This window comes from Parasteatoda tepidariorum, chromosome 1 (genome assembly GCF_982258835.1).
Source record: "Parasteatoda tepidariorum strain Cologne lab strain chromosome 1, Ptep-v5.0, whole genome shotgun sequence".
Lineage (NCBI taxonomy): Eukaryota > Metazoa > Arthropoda > Arachnida > Araneae > Theridiidae > Parasteatoda > Parasteatoda tepidariorum.
This window is the reverse complement of record NC_141755.1, coordinates 134,441,642-134,468,381: the sequence shown is the minus strand read 5'-3', so window position 1 is coordinate 134,468,381 and position 26,740 is coordinate 134,441,642. Positions and strand designations below refer to the sequence as shown.

At 31.9% G+C, this 26,740-nt stretch overlaps 1 protein-coding gene across 11 annotated transcripts in view; it reads right to left on the bottom strand.

Annotated features, from left to right (window-relative positions):
• LOC147817014 (coatomer subunit gamma-2-like) overlaps positions 1 to 26,740 on the bottom strand; it is a 112,905-nt gene that overhangs the window by 19,963 nt on the left and 66,202 nt on the right. For 6 of the 11 annotated variants that reach the window (XM_087153696.1, XM_087153701.1, XM_087153720.1 and 3 more), the window contains 8 exons: positions 26,321 to 26,409; positions 25,010 to 25,106; positions 24,009 to 24,107; positions 21,621 to 21,751; positions 16,315 to 16,437; positions 13,333 to 13,485; positions 11,768 to 11,860; positions 220 to 388 (listed from right to left, as the gene is read on the bottom strand). In XM_087153696.1, coding sequence (XP_087009822.1) covers positions 25,052 to 25,106; positions 26,321 to 26,409 — 144 coding nt within the window. In that variant the 3' untranslated portion in view covers positions 220 to 388; positions 11,768 to 11,860; positions 13,333 to 13,485; ... (2 more) ...; positions 24,009 to 24,107; positions 25,010 to 25,051. Of the gene's footprint in view, positions 1 to 219; positions 389 to 11,767; positions 11,861 to 13,332; positions 13,486 to 16,314; positions 16,438 to 21,600; positions 21,752 to 24,008; positions 24,108 to 25,009; positions 25,107 to 26,320; positions 26,410 to 26,740 lie in introns of those variants that run through there. The other 5 variants (XM_087153728.1, XM_087153709.1, XM_087153716.1 and 2 more) reach the window with 5 other exon arrangements.

Below are 26,740 nucleotides of genomic sequence, written 5' to 3'. Positions count from 1 at the left end.
CTGTTTAGAACAGGTTTTAGCTCTGGTCAGCAAGAGAAAGGGTATCTTTTTCTTCTGTGTTAACCCTATGGGGAAGTGAAGCTAATCTCCCTGAAATGCACTACTCTTGTTTCCATAGTAGCAGATGGCCTCAGACTTTGTGGTGGGGGGAGTTCTTACCGTGTACAAATTATGCATAGCATGCAGATCCAAGAACATTGGGAATTAAATAAAACTTACCAACTAAAGGATCATTGGGTAAGCTGATGCAGGCATATGCTGCACCAGGAGCACTGTACTGTAATTTTGAACAAGGAGAGTAACAAACCACTTCAAAACCTTCACTGGGATCAACCTGAACATAAACGTTCTCCAACACTTGATCTGACAAGGTGTTCGTTTAGTCAAACTAAAACAAGAGTGCTTTTCTTAAAGAGTTTTTCAATTATTTTGTTACTATATGCAGGAAAATATATTTTGAAGAAAGATTGCATTAATAGTACATCATTATAACATGCAATATTTTAATATTATGGGATAAATAATTCTGAGAAAACTAAACGGAAAAAATACGTTTGAATTTTTTTTTCTTTTCGTTTTATAATTGACATGGAAGAAAAGCATATTTTGTAGTGATTCTGCTAGATTTTATAAACTATGGGTTCTGAGGATCTCGGACAATCAAATTTCAGTGTCCCTTTTTTTAGGAAAAACAGATCCTCCTTTAAAACAATACGTTAATAGATTTAAAATAACAACATAGATTTAAAATAATCAGCGAATAGAAAATCGATATAGATCAGCGAATAGAAAAGCAATGATTAGGACTGGGCCATAAATCGCAAACTATCAATTTAATGGACAAATCGTCATGGCTATATAGTTGCGGTTGTTTCTTACAAGCATCGGAATTCTGATTTGTGATTTAGCGATATAACATGCGAGGATCTTTGCCCCCGCTGACGTAGAAAATTTTGATTTCATCTAGCTACGAAGATGTTGAATGGCAAAAAGAGAATTGAATCAGAAGTCAATGACTTTGTGCTAGGATCAGCGTTGAAGAGTAGAATACAATGCATAGTTTTTTTTGTGCTTTTACAATTCTTGAAGATTGTATAACTAGCTCTCTAAGAAACAATATCAAACATATTCTTGAAAAAAAAATTGGATGACTAGAGCTGTTAAGTAAGAAAAGAAATTTCATTAAAAGGAAGAGATAAAATAAGCAATGCATACTAAGCAGAACGAATATTAAATACTTTTAGCTTATAAAGTTACTGACAAGTGTTTATGCAGAAGATTAAAGCAGAGACTACAAAAAGAGGAAAACTTCTATGCTAGGAATAATTTTAGTACTTTCAGGGATGAGATTAGCCAAAAGGCAAAAAAGCTGACTTTCCACGTAAGTAAATTTTATGCGTGTGCAATCGTTTAATAATAAATTCCTGACAATTTAAGATAACAAACAACAAAAATTGCTATTTTAGTTTGAAAAAATTACATGATAATCAGCAACTGTTTAGATAATTATTTTTCATATGATAAGAATTTCGCATTTTATAGCATAAATAACAGCAGCATTATTTCTTAAATTTCGATGCTGAGTTAATCAACTCTTTTTCCACAAAAAATTTAAAAATTTTTTAAGTGATTGCTTTGTTTGCTACATCTTTTTTTTCTTTTTTGCTTTATTTGCTGCAAACGCTTTATGTTTTACAAAACAAGCAAAAAATCCTTTAACAAGGTCAAATTTCTCACAATGCAGCTTGTGAATGAGGGGAAACAGATTTGTGATTAACTTAGTCGTTAGCCCATCTTCAAACATCTTTTCACAAATCCTATTTTCTCATTCTTTACCTGCCTTTGTCACATTCTTCTTTGCAAGCACAGAATGTAAGTTTTGAATATGTCTATATATACTAATAATTGTTGATTGAAAAACAGTCACATTTAGAGTAACTAATTTAAAAAAAACCTACTTCTTACAAGAATCGCGATAATTGATTTTAAACTCGTGTGAATACGAATCGTAACATAGGTTTTTAAAAACGCGTAAATACAAATAGTGATATTGGATTTTTAAATCTCGTAAGCAAGAATCATATTGTAGTATATTAAAATCGCGTGAAAAAGAATCAAAATGTTAGCAAATTCCGGGATTGAGACTTTTAAAAAGCTTGTTTGAAGAAGTGACGTTTGAATTACGAAAATACGAACTATCTGGCAGACGGGTAAAAATGAGGAAAATTATATCTTCTGTGCGTAAAAGCGGCGAAAATAGCTAAAATGTAAAAATGTGGAAGGATTGACAGATATGTAGGTTGAATTTTCTGTTTATCGTTGAAAATTGAAAATAAATATAATTCTTTTATTTCAACTGCTAAATTTTTCGAAAAAGCGAAATATTTATTTAAACATTTTTTTTAAAAAAATGTGAAACTTTTAAATAATCGGAGTTTTTGATAAAAAGGCTGATATTCGAGACACAAAAGTAAAGAAAGCTGAAAAATCTCATTCCTGATATAAGAAGGCTGAAGCAATTTAACATGCCTACGCAAATGCTGTTAACATACGCGACGAAGGCAATTTTGATTTCATCAAGATTTATTTTGTCTCGCTATGAAGACAGTGTTTGGTGTGTGATGTTGAATGGCAAGGAGAAAAATTAGAATCAGAAGTCGAAGTTCCGTGCAAGCATCAGCGTCAGAATGTAGAAAGCAATGAATTTTTTTCTTTTAGGATTTGCTTTCCTCTGGATTTTACATTCCTAGAAGCTTATTTTCAGTGAGACTTCTGTTACTTTGTGATTGCTAGGTATTATTTTGCTATGAACTCAATCTATTTATATATAAAAAAAAATTATAAATATAAAATTTAAGTATAAAATAAAGAATTTTTTTAAATCTTTTTTTTTTTACTTCAAGCAGTACAATTTAGTGGCAATAATTTTTATTTAAATAATTTTTACTGTTTTATAAAAAATTTTTAGCTTTTAATTCCTTTATTTTTTTAATTCTTTCAATGGCACGTAAGTAGATAATGATAGAATGTTATTATTGTTCAATCTATAAATCTTTAGTCGTTTTTACTTATAAAAACTTAAACAAAACCTATATTTTCGTATTTGATATTCAGTTATTACTCAGAAATATCAAGTTTTCAAGAAATATCAGGAAACAAAAATAAATATCATGTTTTTACAAACCACTGTTTTTTTTTTTTTTTTTTTTTAAATCGTTCAATATTTAATTTAATTGTATTTTGTTAGGTTTTCTAGCTATTTTTTGTTTTGAATTTTAAAGATATTAAGCTGTTTAAATTTTCATTAAAACTAAAACACAGTTTGCTTTAATTTTTTTAAAGAATGCAAAGTTTTTTTTTTAAAGTTTTTTTTGGCAAAATCATTTTGAGAATAGTTAAAACTGCTAAACTTTTTTCTTTAAAATAAAAGTTAAGCAATGTTTTGACGATTTAAAAGAAGTTTTTTTTTAATAATTTAATATTGTAACGGATAGTTAATTCCTAGCAACAGATGGCGCTACATCTCTATCCGTAAAACAATAGTCTTCGATCTGAGTCTTACCTAGTGAGATGACGCAAGCTGAGCTACCCGAACCTACCCAGGTTCCTTTTTCCCCCAATCAGTTTAATGGGTAAAACTTTAAAATACTTTCTATTTTAGGGGTCGCATTCATTTCATCGACAATCACTTCATCGACAGGCCATTTCATCGACACCACTTCCTCGACAGGCCGTTTCATCGACTAGGTCATTTCGTCGACAGGCCGTTTCCTCGACAGGGTTGTTTCGTCGACAGGCCATTTCGTCGACAGGGTCATTTCGTCGACAAGTCATTTCGTCGACAGGGTCATTTCGTCGACAAGTCATTTCGTCGACAGGGTCATTTCGTCGACAGAGTCATTTCGTCGACAGGGTCATTTCGTCGACAGGGTCATTTCGTCGACAAGTCATTTCGTCGACAAGTCATTTCGTCGACAGGGTCATTTCGTCGACAGGGTCATTTCGTCGACAGGGTCATTTCGTCGACAGTGTCATTTTGTCGACAAGTCATTTCGTCGACAGGGTCATTTCGTCGACAGGGTCATTTCATTGACAGGGCCCTTTTCTCGACAGGGTCATTTCGTCGACAGGGTTATTTCGTCGACAGGTCATTTAGTCGACAGGGTCATTTCGTCGACAAGTCATTTCGTCGACAGGGTCTTTTCATTGACAGGATCATTTAGTCGACAAATCATTTCGTCGACAGGGTCATTTCGTTGACAAGTCATTTCGTCGACAGGGTCATTTCGTCGACAAGTCATCTCGTCGACATGATCGTTTCCTCGACAGGGTCATTTCATCGACAAATCATTTCGTCGACAGGGTAGTTTTGTCGACAGGGTCATTTCGTCGACAGGGTCATTTGTCGACAAGTCATTTAGTCGACAGGGTCATTTCGTCGACAGGATCATTTCGTCGACAGGGTCATTTCGTCGACAGGGTCATTTCGTTGACAGGGTCATTTCGTCGACATGATCGTTTCTTTGACAGGGTCATTTCATCGACAAATCATTTCGTCGACATGGTAGTTTTGTCGACAGGGTCATTTCGTCGACAGGATCATTTCGTCGACAAGTCATTTAGTCGACTGGGTCATTTCGTCGACAAGTCATTTCGTCGACAGGGTCTTTTCATTGACAGGATCATTTCGTCGACAGGGTCATTTCGTCCAAAAATCATTTCATCGACAAATCATTTCGTCGACAGGGTCATTTCGTTGACAAGTCATTTCGTCGACAGGGTCATTTCGCCGACAAGTCATTTCGTCGACATGATCGTTTCCTCGACAGGGTCATTTCATCGGCAAATCATTTCGTCGACAGGGTAGTTTTGTCGACAGGGTCATTTCGTCGACAATATTAAGAAAAGATTATTTTGTAGGCAAAGTCGTGCGTAATTTTGAAACTAGTCTTATGATTTTTTGGGTCGCATTCATTTCATCGACAATCACTTCATCGACTAGGTCATTTCGTCGACATGCCGTTTCCTCGACAGGGTTGTTTCGTCGACAGGCCATTTCGTCGCAGGTTGATTTCGTCGACAAGGTCATTTCGTCGACAGGTTCATTTCGTCGACAAGTCATTTCGTCGACAGGGTCATTTCGTCGACAAGATTTCGTCGACAAGTGATTTCGTCTACAGGGTCATTTCTTCGGCAATTGATTTCGTTGACAAGTGATTTCGTCGACAGGGTCTTTTCATTGACAGGGTCATTTCCTCGACAGGGTCATTTCGTCGACAGGGTCATTTCGTCGACAAGTCATTTAGTCGACAGGGTCATTTCGTAGAGGGGAAAAATAAAATGAGGGGAAAAATAAGGGATGCATGAGGGGAAAAATAAAATGAAAATCCTACTTGGAAAGCATATTGGGAAATAATGTTGATAAAAAATTTTTTTCTAATCCTCTTCCTCATGTCTTTGTCAACTATTCTGCTGAAGAGGGAAGTTTCTGACAATTCTTGTGAAATTTAAATGAAATATTATTTGAAACAAAAATCTTGTTCTCGCATTTCCAGTTTATTTTATTTCTTATTTAATTAATTATTTATAACGTTTTGGCGTTTAATATTTTAATATGTATTTTATCCTATATGTTCCCTAAACATTTATAAGTTCTTTTACCTTATAAAATAAACTTCATTAATGTAAAAAAAAAAAATAAAAGACTTACAATGACTCCACATTCTCGGTATGCGATGCAATCGAAATGATATAAAAAATGGTTCTAAATCAGAGGAGGGGAGGAAACCTGTCTAATTGGTTTTTATGATCTAAAACATTTGGGGAAAAACGCAATTTATTACGATATAACAAATAAATTGACTTTTGAGTTTATAGTTGAGGAGAGTTATCCATATGCATCTGATTTTATTCTCATTTAATGTTTTATTAAAATAAGTTCAGCAAACTTGTTTTTTTACTCAAATATTAAAATGTTTTTCTTTTCGACTTGCCAGAGAATAAAAATTTATTTAAATTAATAAAATTTGCGGTGAGAGTATATATTTTAAAGGCGAGCAATAAGTCCTTTAGAAAGTGTAATCGGAAATGGAAATGTTTTTAAATATCATGTTTGATATGTGTTCTGAAAAAGAAATGTGAATTTTTGTTACCAAAACGAAAAAAGTGGAATTTTGAATGTTGATAGAACATTTTGTGAAATTTTGCCCTTGTGGTTTTCGCTATGTGTGAAAATTTTCATAATTATTTTTTCTCATTTGTAGTCTACTGAACAAATTTGATATTTTAAATATATATGCATTTTTTATTTTCATTTTTTCTGCATTTTAGTTTTGAGCCTCCTGGCTTGTTCAGTTGTTGTTGTTAATTTACGTCGCACTAGAGCTGCACAATGGGCTATAGGCGACGGTCTGGGAAACATCCCGGAGGATGATCCGAAGACATGCCATCACAATTTTGATCCTCTGCGGAGGGGATGGCACCCCCGCTTCGGTAGCCCGACGACCTACGCGCGAAGTCGAGCACTTTACGGTAGCACAGTTTAACGAGAACTCATACCTCACACCCTCGGTCCCTACGCAGACTGATCCAAGTGGTCACCCACCCGCACACTGACCGCAGTCAGTGATGCTTGACTTCGGTGATCTGCTGGGAACCGTGTCTTAACGATCAGTCCACTGCGGGATTGGCTTGTTCAGGCAGAAAATAATCAAAATTTTGATTGTCGATAAGTCGTGCTAATAGTTGTCAGTAAGCGTTTGAAAATTGTGTTTTCATCCTGTGCAGAAAATCAGTTAAAAATTTATACTATTAAAAAATTGGTCAAATTTTAATTGCAAGATTTTTTTTTCTTTTTCGTAAAGTAAGAGTTATTTATTCTTACGTTTAAATTCCAGGCTTGACTTTTTGTTAATTTTCTTTTAAACAAAATGTGTCTAATTTAAATCCTACAAATAAAAAATGAATTAATTCATCATTTACTTACTACTATTATTATTCCTATTAAATTATACTATTTTTATTTAATTACAATAATAGTATAATTCAAAAATAGTATAATTTGATAATATTAGATTAGAATTGAATAATTAATACTATTATTAGATCCACTATTAATAGAAAAAACACATTTTGTGAAGAGCAAACACTAACACGCTTGCAACATTACGCCCGTGCTTCTAAACATTTTTGGTAAGGTGAGTAGCACTTTAAATATTGTGGGAATCTACAACCGCCTCGGTAAATACCTAGACATCAAGTTCGTGTTCCTATTGTTCTTCGAAATCTTTAATAGTAGTAACGAAACTAAGACTCAGTTCGATTGTTCGAATAAGCATATTCCTGTCCTAATGTTAACGATGCTGAACAAAAAGTTTAAAATTGCAATTAAAGTGAACATTAAGAAATTACTTTTCCATCATAAAAAACCTGAAAAATTTTTTTCTGTTGTTGTTGTTCATTTACGTCGCACTAGAGCTGCACAATGGGCTATTGGCGACGGTCTGGGAAACATCCCTCAGGATGATCCGAAGACATGCCATCACGATTTTAATGCTCTGCAGAGGGGATGGCACCCCCGCTTCAGTAGCCCGACGACCTGCAAGCGAAGTCGAGCACTTTACGATAGAACAGTTTAACGAGGACCGATATCACACACCCTCGGTCCCTACACAGACTGATCCAAGTGGTCACCCACCCGCACACTGACCGCAGCCAGTGATGCTTGACTTCGGTGATCTGCTGGGAACCGTGTCTTAACGATCAGTCCACTGCGGGACGAAATTTTTTTTCTACTTATGCAAATATAATAATTAGGTCTACGATTATTTTCATTTCTGTGAGAATTCGACTGAAGTCTATGTTTTTGTTAAAATTTATGTAAAAATGTTCAAAATTTTTAAAGCAATAAATTTAGCTTTCCCCTGCTTGAAATAGTGTCTAAATTTTCATTGTAATATATTTTTATTACTTTTAATTCTAAAAATATATTTTATTAATTTGATTTGATATTAAAAACAATTTGATTGTTAACGTCGCACTATATTAACTAGTGACCACGGTCCGGATATCATGCTTGGTAATGTTCTGAAGACAATCCTTACCTATCCTGAAAATAAGTGTCGAGCTATTACGATTTAGATATAGAAATGTAGATTTCGATACATCAACCGTTTAAACGCTTCTCAACTACCTATTAATTAATTTAAAAAGCGAACTTCTTTTAGTGCAATTGGAACAATAAACAGCCATAAATAATTTTACTTTAGTATAAGATTAAATAAGTGCATTATTCTTATTAATAATAGAAATATTTAGATTAAATCTCTAAAATAGTTTCAGAATTACACATGACACTATCAACGAAATGACCCTGTCCACGAAGTATCTGTCGAAGAAATGACCCTGTCGAAGAAATGACTTGTCGACGAAATGACTTGTCGACGAAATGACCCTGTCGACGAAATGACCCTGTCGAGGAAACGACCCTGTCAATGAAAAGACCCTGTCGACGAAATCACTTGTCGACGAAATCAATTGCCGAAGATATGACCCTTTCGACGAAATAACTTGTCGACGAAATGACCCTGTCGATGAAATGACCTTGTCGATGAAATGACTTGTCGACGAAATGACCCTGTCGACGAAATGACTCTGCCGACGAAATGACCATGTCAATGAAAAGACCCTGTCGACGAAATGACCCTGTTGACGAAATCACTTGTCGACGAAATGAACCTGTCGACGAAATCACTTGTCGACGAAATGATCCTGTCGACGAAATGTCACTGTAGTTGAAATGATCCTGTCGACGAAATCACTTGTCGACGAAATCACCCTGTCGATGAAATGACCTTGTCGATGAATTGACTTGTCGATGAAATGACCCTGTCGATGAAATGACCCTGTCGACGAAATGACCCTGTCGACGAAATGACCCTGTCGATGAAATGACCCTGTCGATGAAATGACTTGTCGACGAAATGACCCTGTCGATGAAATGACTTGTCGACGAAATGACCCTGTCGACGAAATGACCCTGTCGACGAAATGACCCTGTCGACGAAATGACCCTGTCGACGAAATGACTTGTCGACGAAATGACCCTGTCGACGAAATGACTTGTCGACGAAATGACCCTGTCGACGAAATGACCCTGTCGACGAAATGGCCTGTCGACGAAACAACCCTGTCGAGGAAACGGCCTGTCGACGAAATGACCTAGTCGATGAAATGGCCTGTCGATGAAGTGGTGTCGATGAAATGGCCTGTCGATGAAGTGATTGTCGATGAAATGAACCAGACCCCTATTTTAGTTATGTTCTCACTCATTATTGTAGAATGGATGTGTGAATGCATAATTAAAATAGTGAGCTCTTCGTGATGGTGTTTCCTTCCATCCTCTTGTGTCCTTACAATATTAGTACTATTAATTTTAATTTTTTTTAAAAAGTTTCTTTAAATGCATGGAATTTAAATACTTCTGAATTCCGCATATTTTTAAACTAAATTTATTATTTATGTTCATTAATTCTATTAGTCATTACAATTATATTGTTACTCTTAGTCTAAACAACTTTATTATTTTAAATAAATAAATTAGACGAAGAGCCAGAAATCAAACATACATTTTTTAAAAAATAATTTAAAACTTTATTTTACTAAATTATACTACTACTTTTATTTGCTTTTACTCATCGTTTTTAATCTTTAAAATTTTTTTTATGATACATGTAAGTCAAATATTTTGATAGAATTTCATAATTATTTTTAAGCCATTAATTTTATTTAAAAAAATTAAAACAAAGCTCATGCTCACTTTTGCTTTTAGAATTTGGTTTTAAGTCAATCCAGCTTTATTATTCTATTTAAAAAGATTAAGGAAAGTTATAGACTTAGTAAAAAAGGTATTTTCTTACATCTTCTATTCCTACTGCTGATAGACCAAAACTTGTTAAAACAAGACGAGTTATCTTTTAAATCTTTTATTTAGCGCTGATCAAACACTTACATCAAGGAAAAAACAATGAGGTAATTTGATATTCATAATTATTTCACTCTTTCACTTATTAATAAGGTATTAATCTAATATATATAATTCTCTTACGTGGCTCCCAAATTTTGGCTGTATTTCTTTTCCGCCGGTGGCAACGTTTGCTTTGTTTTGCTTAGTTTTGAAAACACCAAAGTAGTCTGCCTTTTAATGATGTGTTTCTGATCTAATATATATAATTCTCTTACGTGGCTCCCAAATTTTGGCTGAAGTACTTTGTACAACTAAATAAGATTCTTTTCACATCACTTAAATATTTACTTCATTTTCTTCATTTATAGAGAAAACAGTCGGCAAAGAATTCTGTTAGGTTAAAAAACATTTCTCTAAAAAAATAACGAATTCTAAAAGAAATAAAAATAAAAAACTTAAAAAATAAAAATGCTGCTGCCAGCCATAGAATTTTTTGAAAGTTAACTTAGCAACATAAATCAAAATGACATAGAAGCGCAACTAGATCAAAATTATGATACCTGAGCGCTTGACGTAACAAATCCTTCAATTTTATAAGTGTTGTATCGTAGTGTAAATGCCTAAATTAACAATTGTGTTTTTAAAGAATTTCTATAAAAAGTTTTAAATAAGCAACCTACTTCTACAACTGCTTCTTGAAGAACTTGGCTCATTGATTAAAAATATTGTTTCAATTTTACAGTACTAACTTTACTTCTACTTTCATTATTGCTATGACCCTCTTTCATTACATTTTACAACTTCATGCTAAATTTGAGGACTAAGTTGTTTTGTGGTTGAATACTGACATTTAGAAATGTGTGCATAAAAAAAATAATATTTAGAGGTTAAGAGTTGCCTCAGAAAAATTTGAATTGTTGACATTGAATTTAACAATAGAAACAATCGTTTTTGTGAAAAATTGAATTGTATTGTTGACATCAAAACTAAAATTATTGTGTTTCAACTTAACAATACTACCTTAATTTATACTTTAGAATTGCCTCGGAGAAATTTGAATTGTTAGCAACGACTTGAACAAAGAGCTTTATTTTAACTGATAAATATTATATTATAATTTAAATTTTTTCTATGACTATACTCATTTTCTTACTCTTTTTCTTTGTTTTTTATACATTTTATATTTTTGTGATAAAATAAAAACTTATAGTTGTTCTGCTTCTGAACACGGATGAAAACACAAAATGATGGGCTTCATCAACTATCAAAAATATATACATTTATTTTACAAATTCCATATTATTAGGGTGGCGCCCTTCAGAGAATTAAAAATACAAAATTATCTTCATCGAAGCCGATGCTTTACATCCGGCGTTCAGTGGCAGACTACTATTTCATATTGTTTTACAACACATGGCTTTAGCCCTCTGGTGGGAAAGACTTTAAAACAAAACTTACAACAGTTAGTTTTCTCAACAACTGAAATTTAGAATAGTGTGATTAAGAAAAATATGTGAACTGTTTGCAATTTCAAATTAATATTGAAATGTACAGGTTTAGAATTTTCTACAGTGAAAAGATTTTGGAACTTCAGTATTCAAAAAAGTATACAAAAACTAGACGTTAAGAACGTATCCAATGAGCGAGCAAAGCGAGCATCGGATTGTGAAGCAATCCGAAATGAACTGCGAAAGCAGTTCCGGGGGTTGGCGAGCGCCAGCGAGCAGGGGGCGAAGCCTCCTAGTCTCAAATATTTAATTAATAGAAAAGAATGAGGTATATTTAAAAAAGAACTGAACCTACTTTTCCCCATGGGGAATCCCAAGAAGGTTTTGAAGATTTCCAAACAGCAAAATCACTTCTCATTCAGCCTTTCAGTTCCAATGCTCAATTGACCTAAAAAAAAGTCCCCAAACTATTAAATTTTTCCCCATCAACCTAAATGATGGTAAAAACGTTACTAAAGAAAATTATTAACTTTGACTTTAGTATAGTTTGTTTAACATTGCGTAAAATCCTTATCGTCAGTCGATTCTGCCCAGTTGATATTGGACAAAGCTGAAAATGCGTATTTAAGAAAGTAACATTTCTTAAACACAGAATTTAAAAATGGAATAGCATTTTATTCCATTCTTAAAATTTCAGCTACGCGTATTGTTCGTTCTTCAAAATATAAACGCATATGTATCCAAATAAGTCCATAATGCGATGTTATTCATTTTTATATTTTATAACATTTGTTGAACAGTCAACCCAATTTTCGGGTTTACGACTACTTATGTTCAATGTACGTAGCCTTGTCATTTTGAACCCAACCCAGAAGATAAGGGTACTCCTGGTTTGAGTAGTGGGAGAAATTTTGCCTTCGTGAAGGACTTTCTGATGGAACTAACCAGCATTTGCGTTACATGGAGAAGAAAACCACGGAAAACTCCCACAGTTAGCCTGACGGCAAGGGAACTCTAACCTATGATCTGTCTACCACTGAGGATATTTTACATCATCACTGTGGTTAGTGCGAATGCAGAATTCGCATCAACCAGTCAGAGCTGGGTTGATTAATTGAATGTGGGGTTTAATGGCACAAAGTCCAACGAAGGACATGCTGCGCCAAACAAACTGTTTTAAAATAAAGGTCAATGTATATTGTAAGTTTTCTTCATTAAAAGTCACACGGAATTTATAAAACTAGATACAACGTGACAGACAAAAGTGAGTAAAATCAGATAAAATGTAAATGTAGTAAAGCATTATAAAACAATTGCATTCAAAGATGAATAAAATCAGATAAAATTGTGAATAGGATAAAACAGTTATACACAGTATAAAAGACCAATTACGCGTAGAAACGCAAAAATGTTAGGATGATGAGAGTCACATAACAAATCCTGAAGAGTTAAAATAGAACTACCAAAAAAGGTTAGACGATGACGTTTAAAACATGGGCAGATGATTAAAATATGATGACCAGTCAGAGCTGGTATTCAAACCCGGTTCACCTCACAGGAAGACGAATACTCTATCCCCTGAGCCATCACGGGTTTGTGATTATAACACTCACACATGGGACACGTGATAACGAGCCAATAACTTTTGTGGTATTAGCAAAATGCTCAAACCAGCTGAGGCAATGGGCCCTGCTTACAGCTATGCGTTATAAATATTAATATATCCATTTGCATTGATCAATAAAACAAAAATGAACTTTGACATCACATGCTCAAAATACCATAAAAGAAAAAAAAAACAATTAATGACACAAACCCTCTCCTTCTTACAACTTCTTCAAATCACCAAATGCTTCAGGCATAAAAGTGATCCGGCATATCATAAAATTTTATAGTGTCAAAATAAACAGAGATTCATACCTAACGGAAATTATCAATTCATATAACAGATATTCCTTTAAAATGAAATCGAACAAAAAAGATCGCAAATCCATTGTCGATGATCTTCTTGACGTATTCAATAATGTCAGGAATGAATTCGGTTGCTCTCGTCACGGCATCCGGTTGAAGAACCTACAATAAATTGGAATGAGTTTTTTAAAGGTATTAAAGTAAACAAATTTTAACAAATAAAATTACATTAAACTAAATTGTGCAGGAATATGACAAAATATAACAATAAAAAAAATTTCAAAAAATAAACTGTGTGAAAAACACCAAAATAATACGGAAGATTTAAGCACGATTCATTATTTTTAAAATTTATACTTGTTTAACAAATTTTGTTTATTTATTCTTCAATTTCTCAAGTGGTACTCAATTTTGAAAATGACCCATGCATGACACTCTCATTTTTTGATTTGCTGAGGGACACAGATGTCCTGCAGTCACACCCCCGTGGGCCATTTTTCAAAATTTAATATTTAGTAAAATATGTGTATATTAAAAATGAAGATTAATTTCTACTTTGATGGAATCCTCAAAAACTCAGCGGCGCGATAGCCCTTGCGGGCCAAGGCCTACTGTGCCCATTTCAGTTTTCTAGACCTTGGGCTCTGAGGTGCAGGAGCAGATGTTCCAGTCAGGTGGTCAACCGAACGCGGAACCCCCAGTGTTTAGCTCCCAAGCGTGCTTGGTACTCATGGAGGATAGCAGGACAACCAAAAAAGTTTTCAGTGCCAGGCCAACAGGTACAAGAAAAAGAGGACGACCAAGCCTAAGATTTTTAGACAGTCTTGAAAATGACCTACAAGTTTTAAGGATAATAAACTGGAGAACCTTTACTAAGGGAAGAATGTTTTGGCATAGGCTTGTTGAGAAGGCCAGGGCCCATCCTGGGCTGTCGTGCCAATGAGAAGAAGAAGAAACAATTTCAGGACTACTGGACAAACAGATTTACCTACAACATATTTCTTCCAGCACTCAGGAACAAACAAGTTTTAATCATCCTTTTCGGGATTCTATTAATATTGCCTACCTCCAACTTCAACAAATATTTCTTCATAAATATTGGTTCCTCACGACAACCTCATATATAGGCTATTATTATACAGTGAAACCTTTCGGGAACAACCATTATCTGTTCCACAGTAAAATGGTCGTTAATGGAAGTGGGTCGTTAACATGATTTTTCGCAAACTATTTAAATTTTAGTTAATGTTATTTTAGTTAATGTGGAACTTCTGTTGGCGTCATGAAAACCAGATGAATGATTAAAAGTCAATAAAAACGACCCTTTACTGATAAAATTATACGTAAAAACAAATTTATCAATTATTATTAATAGAACCATATTAAATTAATAAATAATGATGTTTTTTTGTATAAATTTGCATTTAGTTTTATATCACAAAAGTTAATTTACTTTAAAAATGAGAGGTTTGTTTGAGATGCTTAGTTTCTTTCTAAAAAACTTTTTTTTCTAAGTTAACTTTTAACTCTAAAATTATCGATAGCATTGTCTTTAGTAGGGGAGAGTGGGGTCAATTGTAACATTTTTTACTTAACTATTTTTAACTAACAAAAAATCCAATATATTATTAGTATTAATTGACAGACGAGTAAAGTAGACTATCCTCTACTAGAAAAATAAATAAATACCTAATTTTAAATGTTATTATATTAGTTATTAACAATTTTTGACAGTCGAGCACTTGTTACAATTGCCCCCACTTACGGGGTCAATTGTAACAGTTCATAAATTCAACTAAAACATAGTTAATTATACATAGTATCATAGTTGTGATATATTTCTTTATTGATCAAAATAGTAGTGATATTTTAGGAGTAAAAATAATAATGAGCAGAGACCTAAAGGGTTAAGCTTTTAACTTTAAGGGGTTAAAAATTTTAATTTATGCTGTGAAAGGTGACAAATAAAATAATGCACATGCAACATAATATAAATGATATAGGAAACTATTGGTGGTTCTTAAAGACTTAAGTAATGGTTTGTAAACATAAGATTATTTATTTTCAGCTGTTACAATCGTCCCTTTACTTATTGTTACAATTGTCCGCAAGACGCCATTTCAGCTTCATTTGTTAAAAACAATGCTAGTTAATTAGCAAAACTAATTTTTTTTTATTGAAATGTTAATTAAGGTGTCCACTTACATATTCGGTTACTAATTTTTATTTGTTTAAACAAAATTACTTTGTTACAATATAATATTCTAATATCAAAAAAAGTACTTGCGTGGCGTGAAAATATCTTTTGTGATCTAACTCTTTCAAAAGTACATAAAAATGATTGCCATCAGGGGTGTACATGTAGATTTATTAAATACACCTTGCGCGCCACCTAGGAACCAAATCTAGAACCCGACACTCGAAATTTTTGCTCTGTTACAATCGTACCCTGTTACAATTGACCCCACTCTCCCCTACACTTTGATTGTAACACTAGGTTGTCAATCTCTCTCGGAGATTGTCAAAAAGTGTTCTATAAATAAGAGCCACTCAAAACTTTTGTGATTGCATTTGAATTTACTTATTTGCTTTGTTAATATTTTTTATTTTTGCATTTTTTGTGTTTTCTTATTTGACCTTTTCCACATTTGGTGCGGAGGTGGGCTCAGTCGCTGGGAGAGGTGGTCTCTCCTGAGGTTTTCTTCAACATTTTGGAAAGAATTCCGTGCTACCCAAAAGTGGTCGTCAATAGAAGTAGTCACTACACAGAGATGGTCCTTCATGGTATCTTATCTTTCTTTCTGAGGTGGTCCTTCATGGTACACTGTACACGTGTATTTTGAATTTTCAACAAACTTCCCTGATATCATTCACGAATTAATTATACATGTTGGAGCTATTCATTACCTAATTTTATGCACTTATTACAAAAATTCATTCTGAAATTAAATATATAAAGGAAGTGTTCAAATGAAATACTGAAAGCATTACTTGCATTCCATGTCTGTGTAAAATTTTTCCTCCCACTCATCAGGAAATGAAAAGAATTATCATACTCTACTTCAGAATTGACTGCCATTCTCTCATGACATCTACACTCTGCTTAAGAAGAATCTGAAATATAACATTTCTCATTAAAAACTCTACAATCAGGGAGCAGACATGTTTTGGGCCTCTATAACATGTCATATTGTTTGAAATCGAACTAAAAAACTGAACATACATGAAATGAAGAATTTTTAAGCATGCAATAATTTTAAACCAATTTAAACACATTTTGATCACCTCAAAAACATGAAATAAAGTATTTTTAAACGTGCCAACATTGGAGAAATAAAATAACGGAGATTTTACTAACGGCATTTTTTAACCTACAAGTAAAGTTTTAAATCATGTAAGTCAAAAAGAGAAATTCAAAATTGGAAATAATATAAGCACTTACATTTAGCCTGATAAAAAATATGGATATAAATCCTAATCTAAAGAATATTTTTAAACCATTATTTATAATTATTTAAACTATTCTATTTTATAACTGTCGTTGAACAGCCGACCCAATTTTTTGGGTTTACGACTACTAATGTTCAACTCCATACCCTTGTAATTTTGAACACAATCTAGAAGACAAGGGAACTCCTGGACCAAGTGTAAGGAGAAATTTGCCTTTGTTCAGGACTTTTTGGTGGAATTAACCCGAATTTGCATTACATGAAGAGGAAAACCACGAAACCATCCCACGGTTAGCCTGCTAGCAAAGGGACTCTAACCCATGATCCGTTTATCACTGAGGATATTTTTACTTAAACTATTAACACTCAACATACTGCAGTACTGGCAATAGTACTATCTATTGTATAGAGAAGTACTTTTGCCATCAGCAGATATTTATCAGCAAAATGTAAAATTTTTTTTTTAATTTCTTCAACAAATACGGCAAAAAATTTGAGAACATACTGGAAAACAGAAGATACTTTGTTAAAAAACTTTTGCCTTTGTTAAAAAACAGGAGACTTGACAGGTAAGAACTAAGCATAATTTTTAAAAAAATTGAGATTCTAATTAGTTGCAGTCCTTAAATAATTAAATAGTTTTTCAAAGTCATCGAAGCTAAGTGAAATAATTAAATTAACAAAACATAAAAAGGTATAACAAATCAAGAAAAAAAACAGAATGGTATGCAATATTTCGTCAAACTTAACAGTTATTAAAACATTTTTCAATTCACACTAAACCTAAACCAGTTTAAAAGTTGATGTAGTATCACAGTGCTGTGTAGTTACTTTATTTAACTAATTTTAAACACTAAACAGAGTTGATGGTGGTCAAGCTTTTTTATTGACATTATGACTTAGCATTATGATTTAACATAAAACTCGCTCACATTAATTTATTTTAAAGGTACGTATGAACCTTGCAGGTGCAAATTGAACAGTAAGGGAATGTTGAGTACCAGAAACTTCATTGAACATAGATGCGCCTTTATAAGTTTTCCAGGTGATAAACTATTCAAATTATCGGTGTTATAATCAATCACTATTTGCAGAAAAAGAAATTTACACTTTATACAATAAAATATATTTAATTTAAAAAATATACAAGACAATGTTGTTTATTCTTAGTTTTCTTTTAAATACAATTCATAAAAAGTAAGATTTCAAGGGTCTCTTCAATGCCTTATGCCCCGGTGGGCCCAATTCTAAACAGTAAGGTCGACAATATTTGTTTGTAGTTTCTTCACTCTTCTGATTCGAAAAAATTTTCTTAAAATTTTTCTAAAACAATATAGAAAACATGGTGTGTAGCCAAATCTTTCAACAAAAAATGAACACCTTTTAAGTACTTTTTAAGCATTCAGAAGTAATATATACATTAACAAAATGCAAAATAATTTTCAAAGACTCTACATGATAAAATAACTAGTTTCAGACAAAGAACTCTTTTCTTGAATATATTAGCCATTATAAAATGATCAAGAGATTTTTTGGTTCTATATCAGAAGGTGGAAAATGAAATTGAGAATATCTTACAAAATGCATCGCAGAGAATCTCACCGAACCCAGCTCAGTAGACGGGTCATCAAACACGTAAAATGATTGGCACTTTCATAAGCTATGAACCGGCGCTACGCCGAAATGGATTGTGGTTGAATGAATAGTGAAAACGTTGGATAGAACATTGTGAAAAGCACGCTTCTGTGTCGAAAATGGACATGGTAAAGAAAAAAAGTCAATTTTGAAAAGGAAAAATTAAGCAGTTTTTAAAAACACACTATGAAAAAAAGCATCTTTACGGGCTTTTAAAATACAAAACTCTAAAATAAGCACATTTAAGTACTTTTAAAAAATTCTACGCACCATGGTAAATCAAGGATAGTCAATGTTTTTAGATCCACCGTAGCATTACAGCTGATTAGTTTTCATCTCATTTTTTTAAAAACTTCCTCGATTTCTATTTTTTCCAGGTCTTTAACAAAATTTGTTTACCAATCAGCAGGCATCAATAAGTAAATGAAAAGTGATGACTTTCAAAATTTCTAAATAAGAACTTTCAATTAACTGGAATTTTAAAAAAATGGAGAATTTTAAAGACCAAGAAAAATTTAAAAACAAAAAATTCTTATTTCCAAAAACACTAGTTGCTTGTTTATCGACTGTATAGGGGCTTATTCCATTTGCTGAATTTTAATTATTCCATTCATTTAAAAGTGTAACGAATTTAACCAAGATGGTAAACTTTAAGCATTTTTTATGTGTAGAATTATTATCTACCTTATATGAGATCATTTTTTCAGGTCTTCAATAAAATTTGTTTACCAATCAGCAGACACCAATAAGTAAATGGAAAGTGACGAAACATGTTCGATTAAACATAATTTTTACAATAATAGACTGTCTGACTGTGTAAGAATCACAGACAATTTGAATTTATTAAGATTGACACAGTAAATCCTACTACCAGGCAGCCACCCACGTCATAAATCTCTGTTTATAAAATTGTCTGATTGCCTCAATTACAATAATAATTATTACAACAGTAAAGATGAATTATAAATTAACATCTCTAACCTGCTGAAAATTCAAAAGCCCACTAGTGTCATATTATTTATTTTATCTAGCGTTTAACGCGCTCCAAATTGTCTGATTGCCTCAATTACAATAATAACTATTACTACAATAAAGATGACTCATAAATTAATATCTCTAACCTGCTTAAAATTCAAAAGCCCACTAGTGTCATAACATTTATTTTATTTCATCTAGTGTTTAACGAGTTAAGTTAAGGAAGATTCAGAGGCAGACAAATATTTTTAAGCAATTCCTGAGGGGAAGACAGACTAACCTTCAGTTTTTTTGTTTAACTATACTTTAAATGTTATATATAACCAGAAATTGCCAACTTACTACTAAGTATACTGCTTTTCCTTTAAAAAAATAACAGCAGCATGTAAGTTGAATCATTATTTTCTATTAGTTTCTGATCGAAATTTGTGGTGCTATAATTCACGAACTCATTTGCATAATAAAATTTTGAATGTGTTCTTTTATCTTAAGAAAGAATAAAGCTTCATCAAAATCTGACAAATCAATTCGTAATTTAGAAGTTAGAGTTGAAGGTTTTGTATAGTGGGTCAACTCCACTAATTAAATAACCAGAGTTAGTTTCAATTCACAATCATTCAAGTCATTTCTTTCCTATCTTAAGGCTAATGCACAAATCAGTTATAATTTCAAACGTTCAAAATTGATTTTGAAAAAAAGTTATTTCATCCATCTAAAACGAGTTGATAGGGATTAAAACATGTGAGAGCTATTTTTAAATCGACTCAATTTTAATAATCATACATTTTATCAATTAAACACAACTTAAACAATTCATTTGAAGCAGAATCTGAAATTCTATTTTTCTGAGATACAATTGGACCTGATGTCTAATGAGCAATACTGAAGAAAGTTGAACACAAATAATAAAATTTACATCCCTTCCAATTAACTATGGTGTCAGTTTTCCACCAATCTTTACAAATTTGAAGCAATCCAAAATAAACCACAAAAATGTGTAAGTTAAAAAAACAACAACAACAAAACTTGTTAATTGAGATTTCCTCGTAAATTCAACACAAATTACATAAAACGCTCTTTTGGGTGTTCTACTGCGAACCGTGTCTTTGTGATCAGTCCCACGCTTGTGTTGTACCTTGGTGTTAGGTAGTATTAAAACAATGTGATAAATGGTAACACAGATTTATCATCTACTAGTGAAATGTATGGGATTAGCATTAAATAAATTAAACAGTAAATTTCCGGGGGAGTGGGAAACTGTTCGAAATTAATATTGACCATGACTGTTAAAAACCAATATAATCCTCCAGCCTTATTTTGCATGGCATGCAAAGGAACATCAAAAATCAGGCAAGATGGAAAAATAATTCATTTGTTAGATTTTAAGGGTCTGTATCCCAAAACACAAATTATTCAAATAAAGCCTTTAAAATGAAACAGAACAAAAACTAAGCGTGTGAAGTAAAACTTATCGCATTTATTTTGGTTCAAAGAGTGAATATAATCTAGATCATGACGATATCAAATCATCAATAACGCTCTCAAGAGTCCAGGGGATAGAGTTCGTCTTTTAATTGGGCGAATAGGGTTCAAATTCCAGAGATGGCCGTCCGCATCCAGCTCACACCGACCACAGTGCCGACGCAAATTATCTTCAGTTGTAGACGACGGATCATGGGTTAGAGTCTCCTTGCTGTTAGGCTAACCCTGGGAGATTTTCGAGGTTTTCCTCTCCATGTAAGGCAAATGCGGGTTGATTCCATCAAAAAAGTGTGCTCAAAATTACAAGGCTACGAAGTTGAACATTAGTAGTCTTAAACCCAAAATTGGGTTAGCAATTCAACGACGGTTGCAAAAAAGACTCATATATCACTAAATTCATTCACTAACAAAAAATCACTAATATCACTCAAATATTACTTATTTAAAAATATACAAAAATATTAGGGAATTGAAATTAAATTAAAATAGAATAAAAGAAACATGAATGCAATACAGGATACATCCTGGAATGCCATCATGTTTTGTGTAAATATCCGTTTAACAAAAAAAATCATGAAAAATTACATAAAACATAGAAAATCAGATTCAATACAAAAAGGTAATAAATCGAAAATGGCTAGAAAATTTGCTCAGTAAATAGCACTGTCATGTGGCGAATAAATTTACGACAAAAATGCTAAATTAATAAAACAGCATGAAGAAGAAAAAAAAATACCATGTAAAATTCAATTTTACTTTTGCTTCATCACTTCCAGGTTTGTTCAATGAATTTTCTACATCAACTGCATTTTGGTCCTTTCAATCAGATTTTCAATCATTGTCTTCTTATCCTTATCAAATGTAGCTTCCAAAACAGTTTCATAATTCTAGAAATATGCAAACATTGTTAAAAATTTGTTATAACATATTTTGTTTAAAACCCATTTTTTAAAATAAAAATAATAACTTCAAAATAAAACCAGGCTATAACAATAAAACAATCCCATTAAATAAATAATTGTATAACAAATAGACTTCATAGTCAAGCATAAGATTGAAACGAATTTAAAGAATGTGTTTGAAAAAGAATTCAAAATGACAACTTTGTTATCCCTAAATTTATAAACTACCAATATTTCTCTGTATAAACACTGGTTTAGGGGGCTTTTGCCCCCAAATACCCTGGTATTATACAAAATATGAACATACCCTAATTTTTTTAAACTTTAAACAATTAATACTTCATTATCACTAATAGTGTCACACTCTACAAAATATAACACTTGAAAAATGGTTGTTCAAACTATCTAAAGATAAGTTTTTCAAATAAGAATACAATACAGTCGAACCTCGATACATCGTTTAATTTTACTGGTACCGTCACAAATGCTATTTTTATAACGCAAATAATATCAGGTCAGGGAATGTTTTAAAACTAGCCACTAATATATTGCTCAGAAATCTTACTGAGATTTTAAAAAAAATTGGAATTTATTTTGCTTAAAGAAGAAAAGCAGTAAATCATAAAAACGACGAAGAAAATAGTGCAATTAGGCAAAAATGCCTCAAACAAGATGTTTCATGCATTAGTTGGTGAAAATGTTGTGGAGTTCTCGCTAAAAGAGATGGTTGCAGGAGCTAAAGTGATATCGATAAAAACGGAACTGCAATTAGTGGCAGCAATTGAGAAATGCTACACATCATTTGATAATGACGAGAAACTTTCAGTATACACACTAATTTACAAAAGAAAAATGGTCTCCTGTTTCAAGTGTCAAAAATTTATTGTTTGCATTGAGTAGCTAAGGGTCAGCTCAAACTAACATTACCAAGTATTTTAAAAGAATAAATTCATCATTTTTTACTGCTCCTGAAATATTTTTTGTACTAATTACATAACATATTTAATGCCAACCAGGTGACCAAGTGGTTAGCGTGCCTGAGAGCAAAGCCAATGGCCGTGGGTTCAAATCTCACTCAGGGCATTGGATGTTTCTCTGTGTGTTGTCATTCTGTTGAGTGAATGTGGTCCACCCTATAAACAGGTATCTGTGGTGGTGTAGCGTGACTCGTCTCCGTGACCCGGCGGACACCTGTGATGGTTCACAGACGATAAATGAGTAACAAGTCTGACATTTACTAAGGCGAAGAACGAAAATTCAGTGTCGGCCGTTATTAAAATAATAATAATAAAATAAACAAGAAAAAACTCCTTTCAAATAATATTTTTAAAATTATTGCAAATTTATTAATTTTTTAAGTTAATTACCCTTCATAATACTTCAAAACATTATTTGATATTTTACGCTGATTGGTCTTCATTGTTTTCCTATATCTACCGCTCAAAATGAATGGTCCCATGTAAAAGGATCAAACAAGGTTCTACTCCAAAAAAAATAATAAAACTATTACATAAATATGAAAGAAATAGAGAGCAAAACTGACAACAGAGATCGCAGTTTGAATGAAAAAACCTCTACTTAATTTAAATTAATTAGTTCTTGATCGCAGGAATCCAAATTTCAGCAGCTAAGTTCAAACTTTTGATTTAAACATTATACCAGAATATTCTTTTTAAAACACTTTCAAGCGCGTTTTTTTTATGTTAATACATAAAATCAAATATATCAAAAAGAGACAGTAACAAAAAATGAAAGGAATTTTTTTTTTAAAAAATCGAAGAATCGTGTTATGTCTTTTTTTATTTAAACTGGAAAGGGTTAGAATGGAAAAATGCTTTAAATAAAATTATTTCTCACGAGCAATATTAATGACCGATGTTCAAGCTTTCACGATTGTAATTTCGTTGTTTTTGTATAGCTGTTTTGTATACAGAACAGTTATACAAACTGTAAGTATCACTGTCCTTTTACAGAATTTCTTTTTACAAATACATCCATCTTTTTAAAGATTACATTCATATTTATCATCAATACGTGCTTCATCAATACGAAAAACCTATGATTATTCAGTAATGCACAAAATTACTTGCATAACCTTAAAAAAAACACAAACCAAATACTCTTTCATTGAAGACATTTAAAAAAAAAATAAAAATTGCAATGGATCTAAAAAAAAACAACAAATATTCAATAAAGTTAAACATTATTACAAAAACTGTTTTAAAAAACAACATAAAACTACCTTAATAGCTTCTTGTACATCAGAAATAATTTTCTCAATATCAGAGTGGTTTTTAACGTATTTTTCATACAAATATTTCTGGCGGGCTCTTTTGATGATCTGGAAAGAAAATCATCGATCATTGGAAAGAAAATTTACTTTCTTTTAAATATACAACTTCTTTAAAATTAGATTTCTGACTGATTTCATTCAAATTTTGCATTTTTGGTTATAAAATTAGGAAAAAATAGAAAATATTTCACACTTAAATATAATGATAAAAATTAATTTTTGTAGAGAATTATCTTCGGAAAAACAAATTTTAAAATTGTGAGAGAACATTTTTTTTAAGAAGTTCTAGAGATATAATGAAATAAGTAAAATTAAAAGTTACAAACTTTATACTGCTTCCCTATCCAAACTGTTGGTATCATATTTCCCAGGATTGGAGCTACATCTCTATTTAGGGGGAATTTGTCTAAATCTGTTGGGGGAAAAAGTACGTTTTTTCCCGAGAAAGTTTGTTGTTGTGTCTGAATTATTAACTTAAAATATTGCATGTACTAGCTAGCATATTTGAGGTCAGGCTCCCTCGAATTATCAAGATTGAGTCCTAGTATATGAAATCCGATCATTAGAAAAAAGTTATTCAGGATGGATTATTTTTTATGTACTAGGACTCAATCTTAATGGTTCGAGGGGGCCTGACCCAAAATATTCTAATTAGAGCGGATGATATTATATTAAGATAGAGTCCTAGTACATGAAAATCCGATCATCAGAAAAAAGTTATCCTGGATGGTATTTTTTTTCATGTATTGTACAACTCAACAAATTAAGCATTAGAATTCTTGCTTATAATTATTAGAAAATGCATTAGCTAGTGTAGTGCATCCTCCAGTTAGGATTTTTTCCCCTGTAAATAATAAGATGCTCGAGAAAATAAATAAGAAAAGATAAGATATATACATGTAAAATAAGAAGATTAATATTAAAAAAAACAAGAAAAAAGCTAGACTTACCTTATCGTCAATATCTGTAATGGTTATGACATAAAACACATCCTAAGAAAAATATTCTGACAACACTCTACGCAAGATATCAAATGAGATATAAGATCTAAAAAGAAAAGAAAAATACTTTTTTTTATGCAGAACCAGGTGCATAGCCTGATTTTTCAACAAACAGTAAGCGCCTTTTGAATACTTTTTAAGCACTAAAAAATATTTTAAATCACATTCCAAAAAAAAAAAAAATCATTAATAGGATTTATGTGTGTGTAAAAAAAGTTATTTTTTTTCTACTGTTTAAAGTTCTTAAAAATTCAAAAACATTTTCAAAAACTTTATATTATCATGATAAAATTAACTAGTTTCTGATAAATATTGCAGAGCAAATTGTGAAAATTATGCATTTTTTATAATTTAGAATGACAATTTTTGCAGCAAAGAAAAAAATCTCCCTTTCAAAAGAGAAAATTAAGCTTTTTTTTCAAACCCCAAATTAAAAAAAGGCACCTTTACGGGCTTTTAAAAATTGTAAATAAAAAATAATAACCTTTAAACACTTTTTAAAAACGCTATACACCCTGTAGAAGCATTTATGATTGGCTTTAAATTTTAAAGGCAATGAATGATAAATGCATCTACAAAACATACACACATTTTGAACGTAGAGGCAAAGAAAATGCGGCTTATTATCAACCTAAATAAAACTAAAATTTTAAAAATTAATCCTAAACAATTAAACAACATATTCATAGAAAATAACAAACTAGAGAAGGCAAACAGTTTTATGTACCTTGGAAGCACAATTAACAACAAAAGAGAAGAATTGGTAAAGATATACTATTAAACAAAGTCTGAAGACTATTCTCAGTAAAATTTGGAAAAACAAAAACATAACAAATTCAAAATAAATCAGTGTTATCAATGTTAATTCTGTCTTACATAATGTATCCGAGTCATGACACTGCAATAAAAATAACGCGATAAAGTATTTATAAACAACAGTTTAAGAAGACACCTATCAAGTGATTTCATAAAATATTTAACGTGAAAAAATCCTTAGAAAAGCGAATCAAAAACCGATTGAGGAGAAAAATTAAAATAAGTAAATGAATCGGTTATGATCTACCCAAACCTGAAAAATTCGAAGGAAAACAAAGTTTTTGATTGGAACCCTCAGAGCAATAGAAAAAGAGGTAGACGTAGGAAGATTCTAAGAGAATTGAAACTGCCCTCTAAGAGAATAGAAGCCCTTTGTTCCAATTCGGAGTGAAGAGAAATATGTATGTAAATGTTAAATTTGAAAACACATCAAAAATGAAATACCTTGCATGTCCCATGTGTGATGCATCATACACAGTTGGTCCGCAGCTGTACCACAAAACTTTGTTCCCAAACTGAGGTATAAATACTTTCTATTTAAAATATATACATATATATATATACATATATACATATACATATATACATATACATATATACATATACATATATACATATACATATATACATATACATATACATATACATATACATATACACACACACACACACACATATATATATATATATATATATATATATATAAAGTTACTATGCGTTATAATACGTTTAATTAAGAAAATCAATTTCATTTTGTATTGAATATAGGGAAGAAAAAATAAAAAGGTAGAAAAAAGAACTGATTTTTTTTTAAATTAAAGTAATTCCCTAATAAATAATTCAAAATAATAGTTATAATAAATA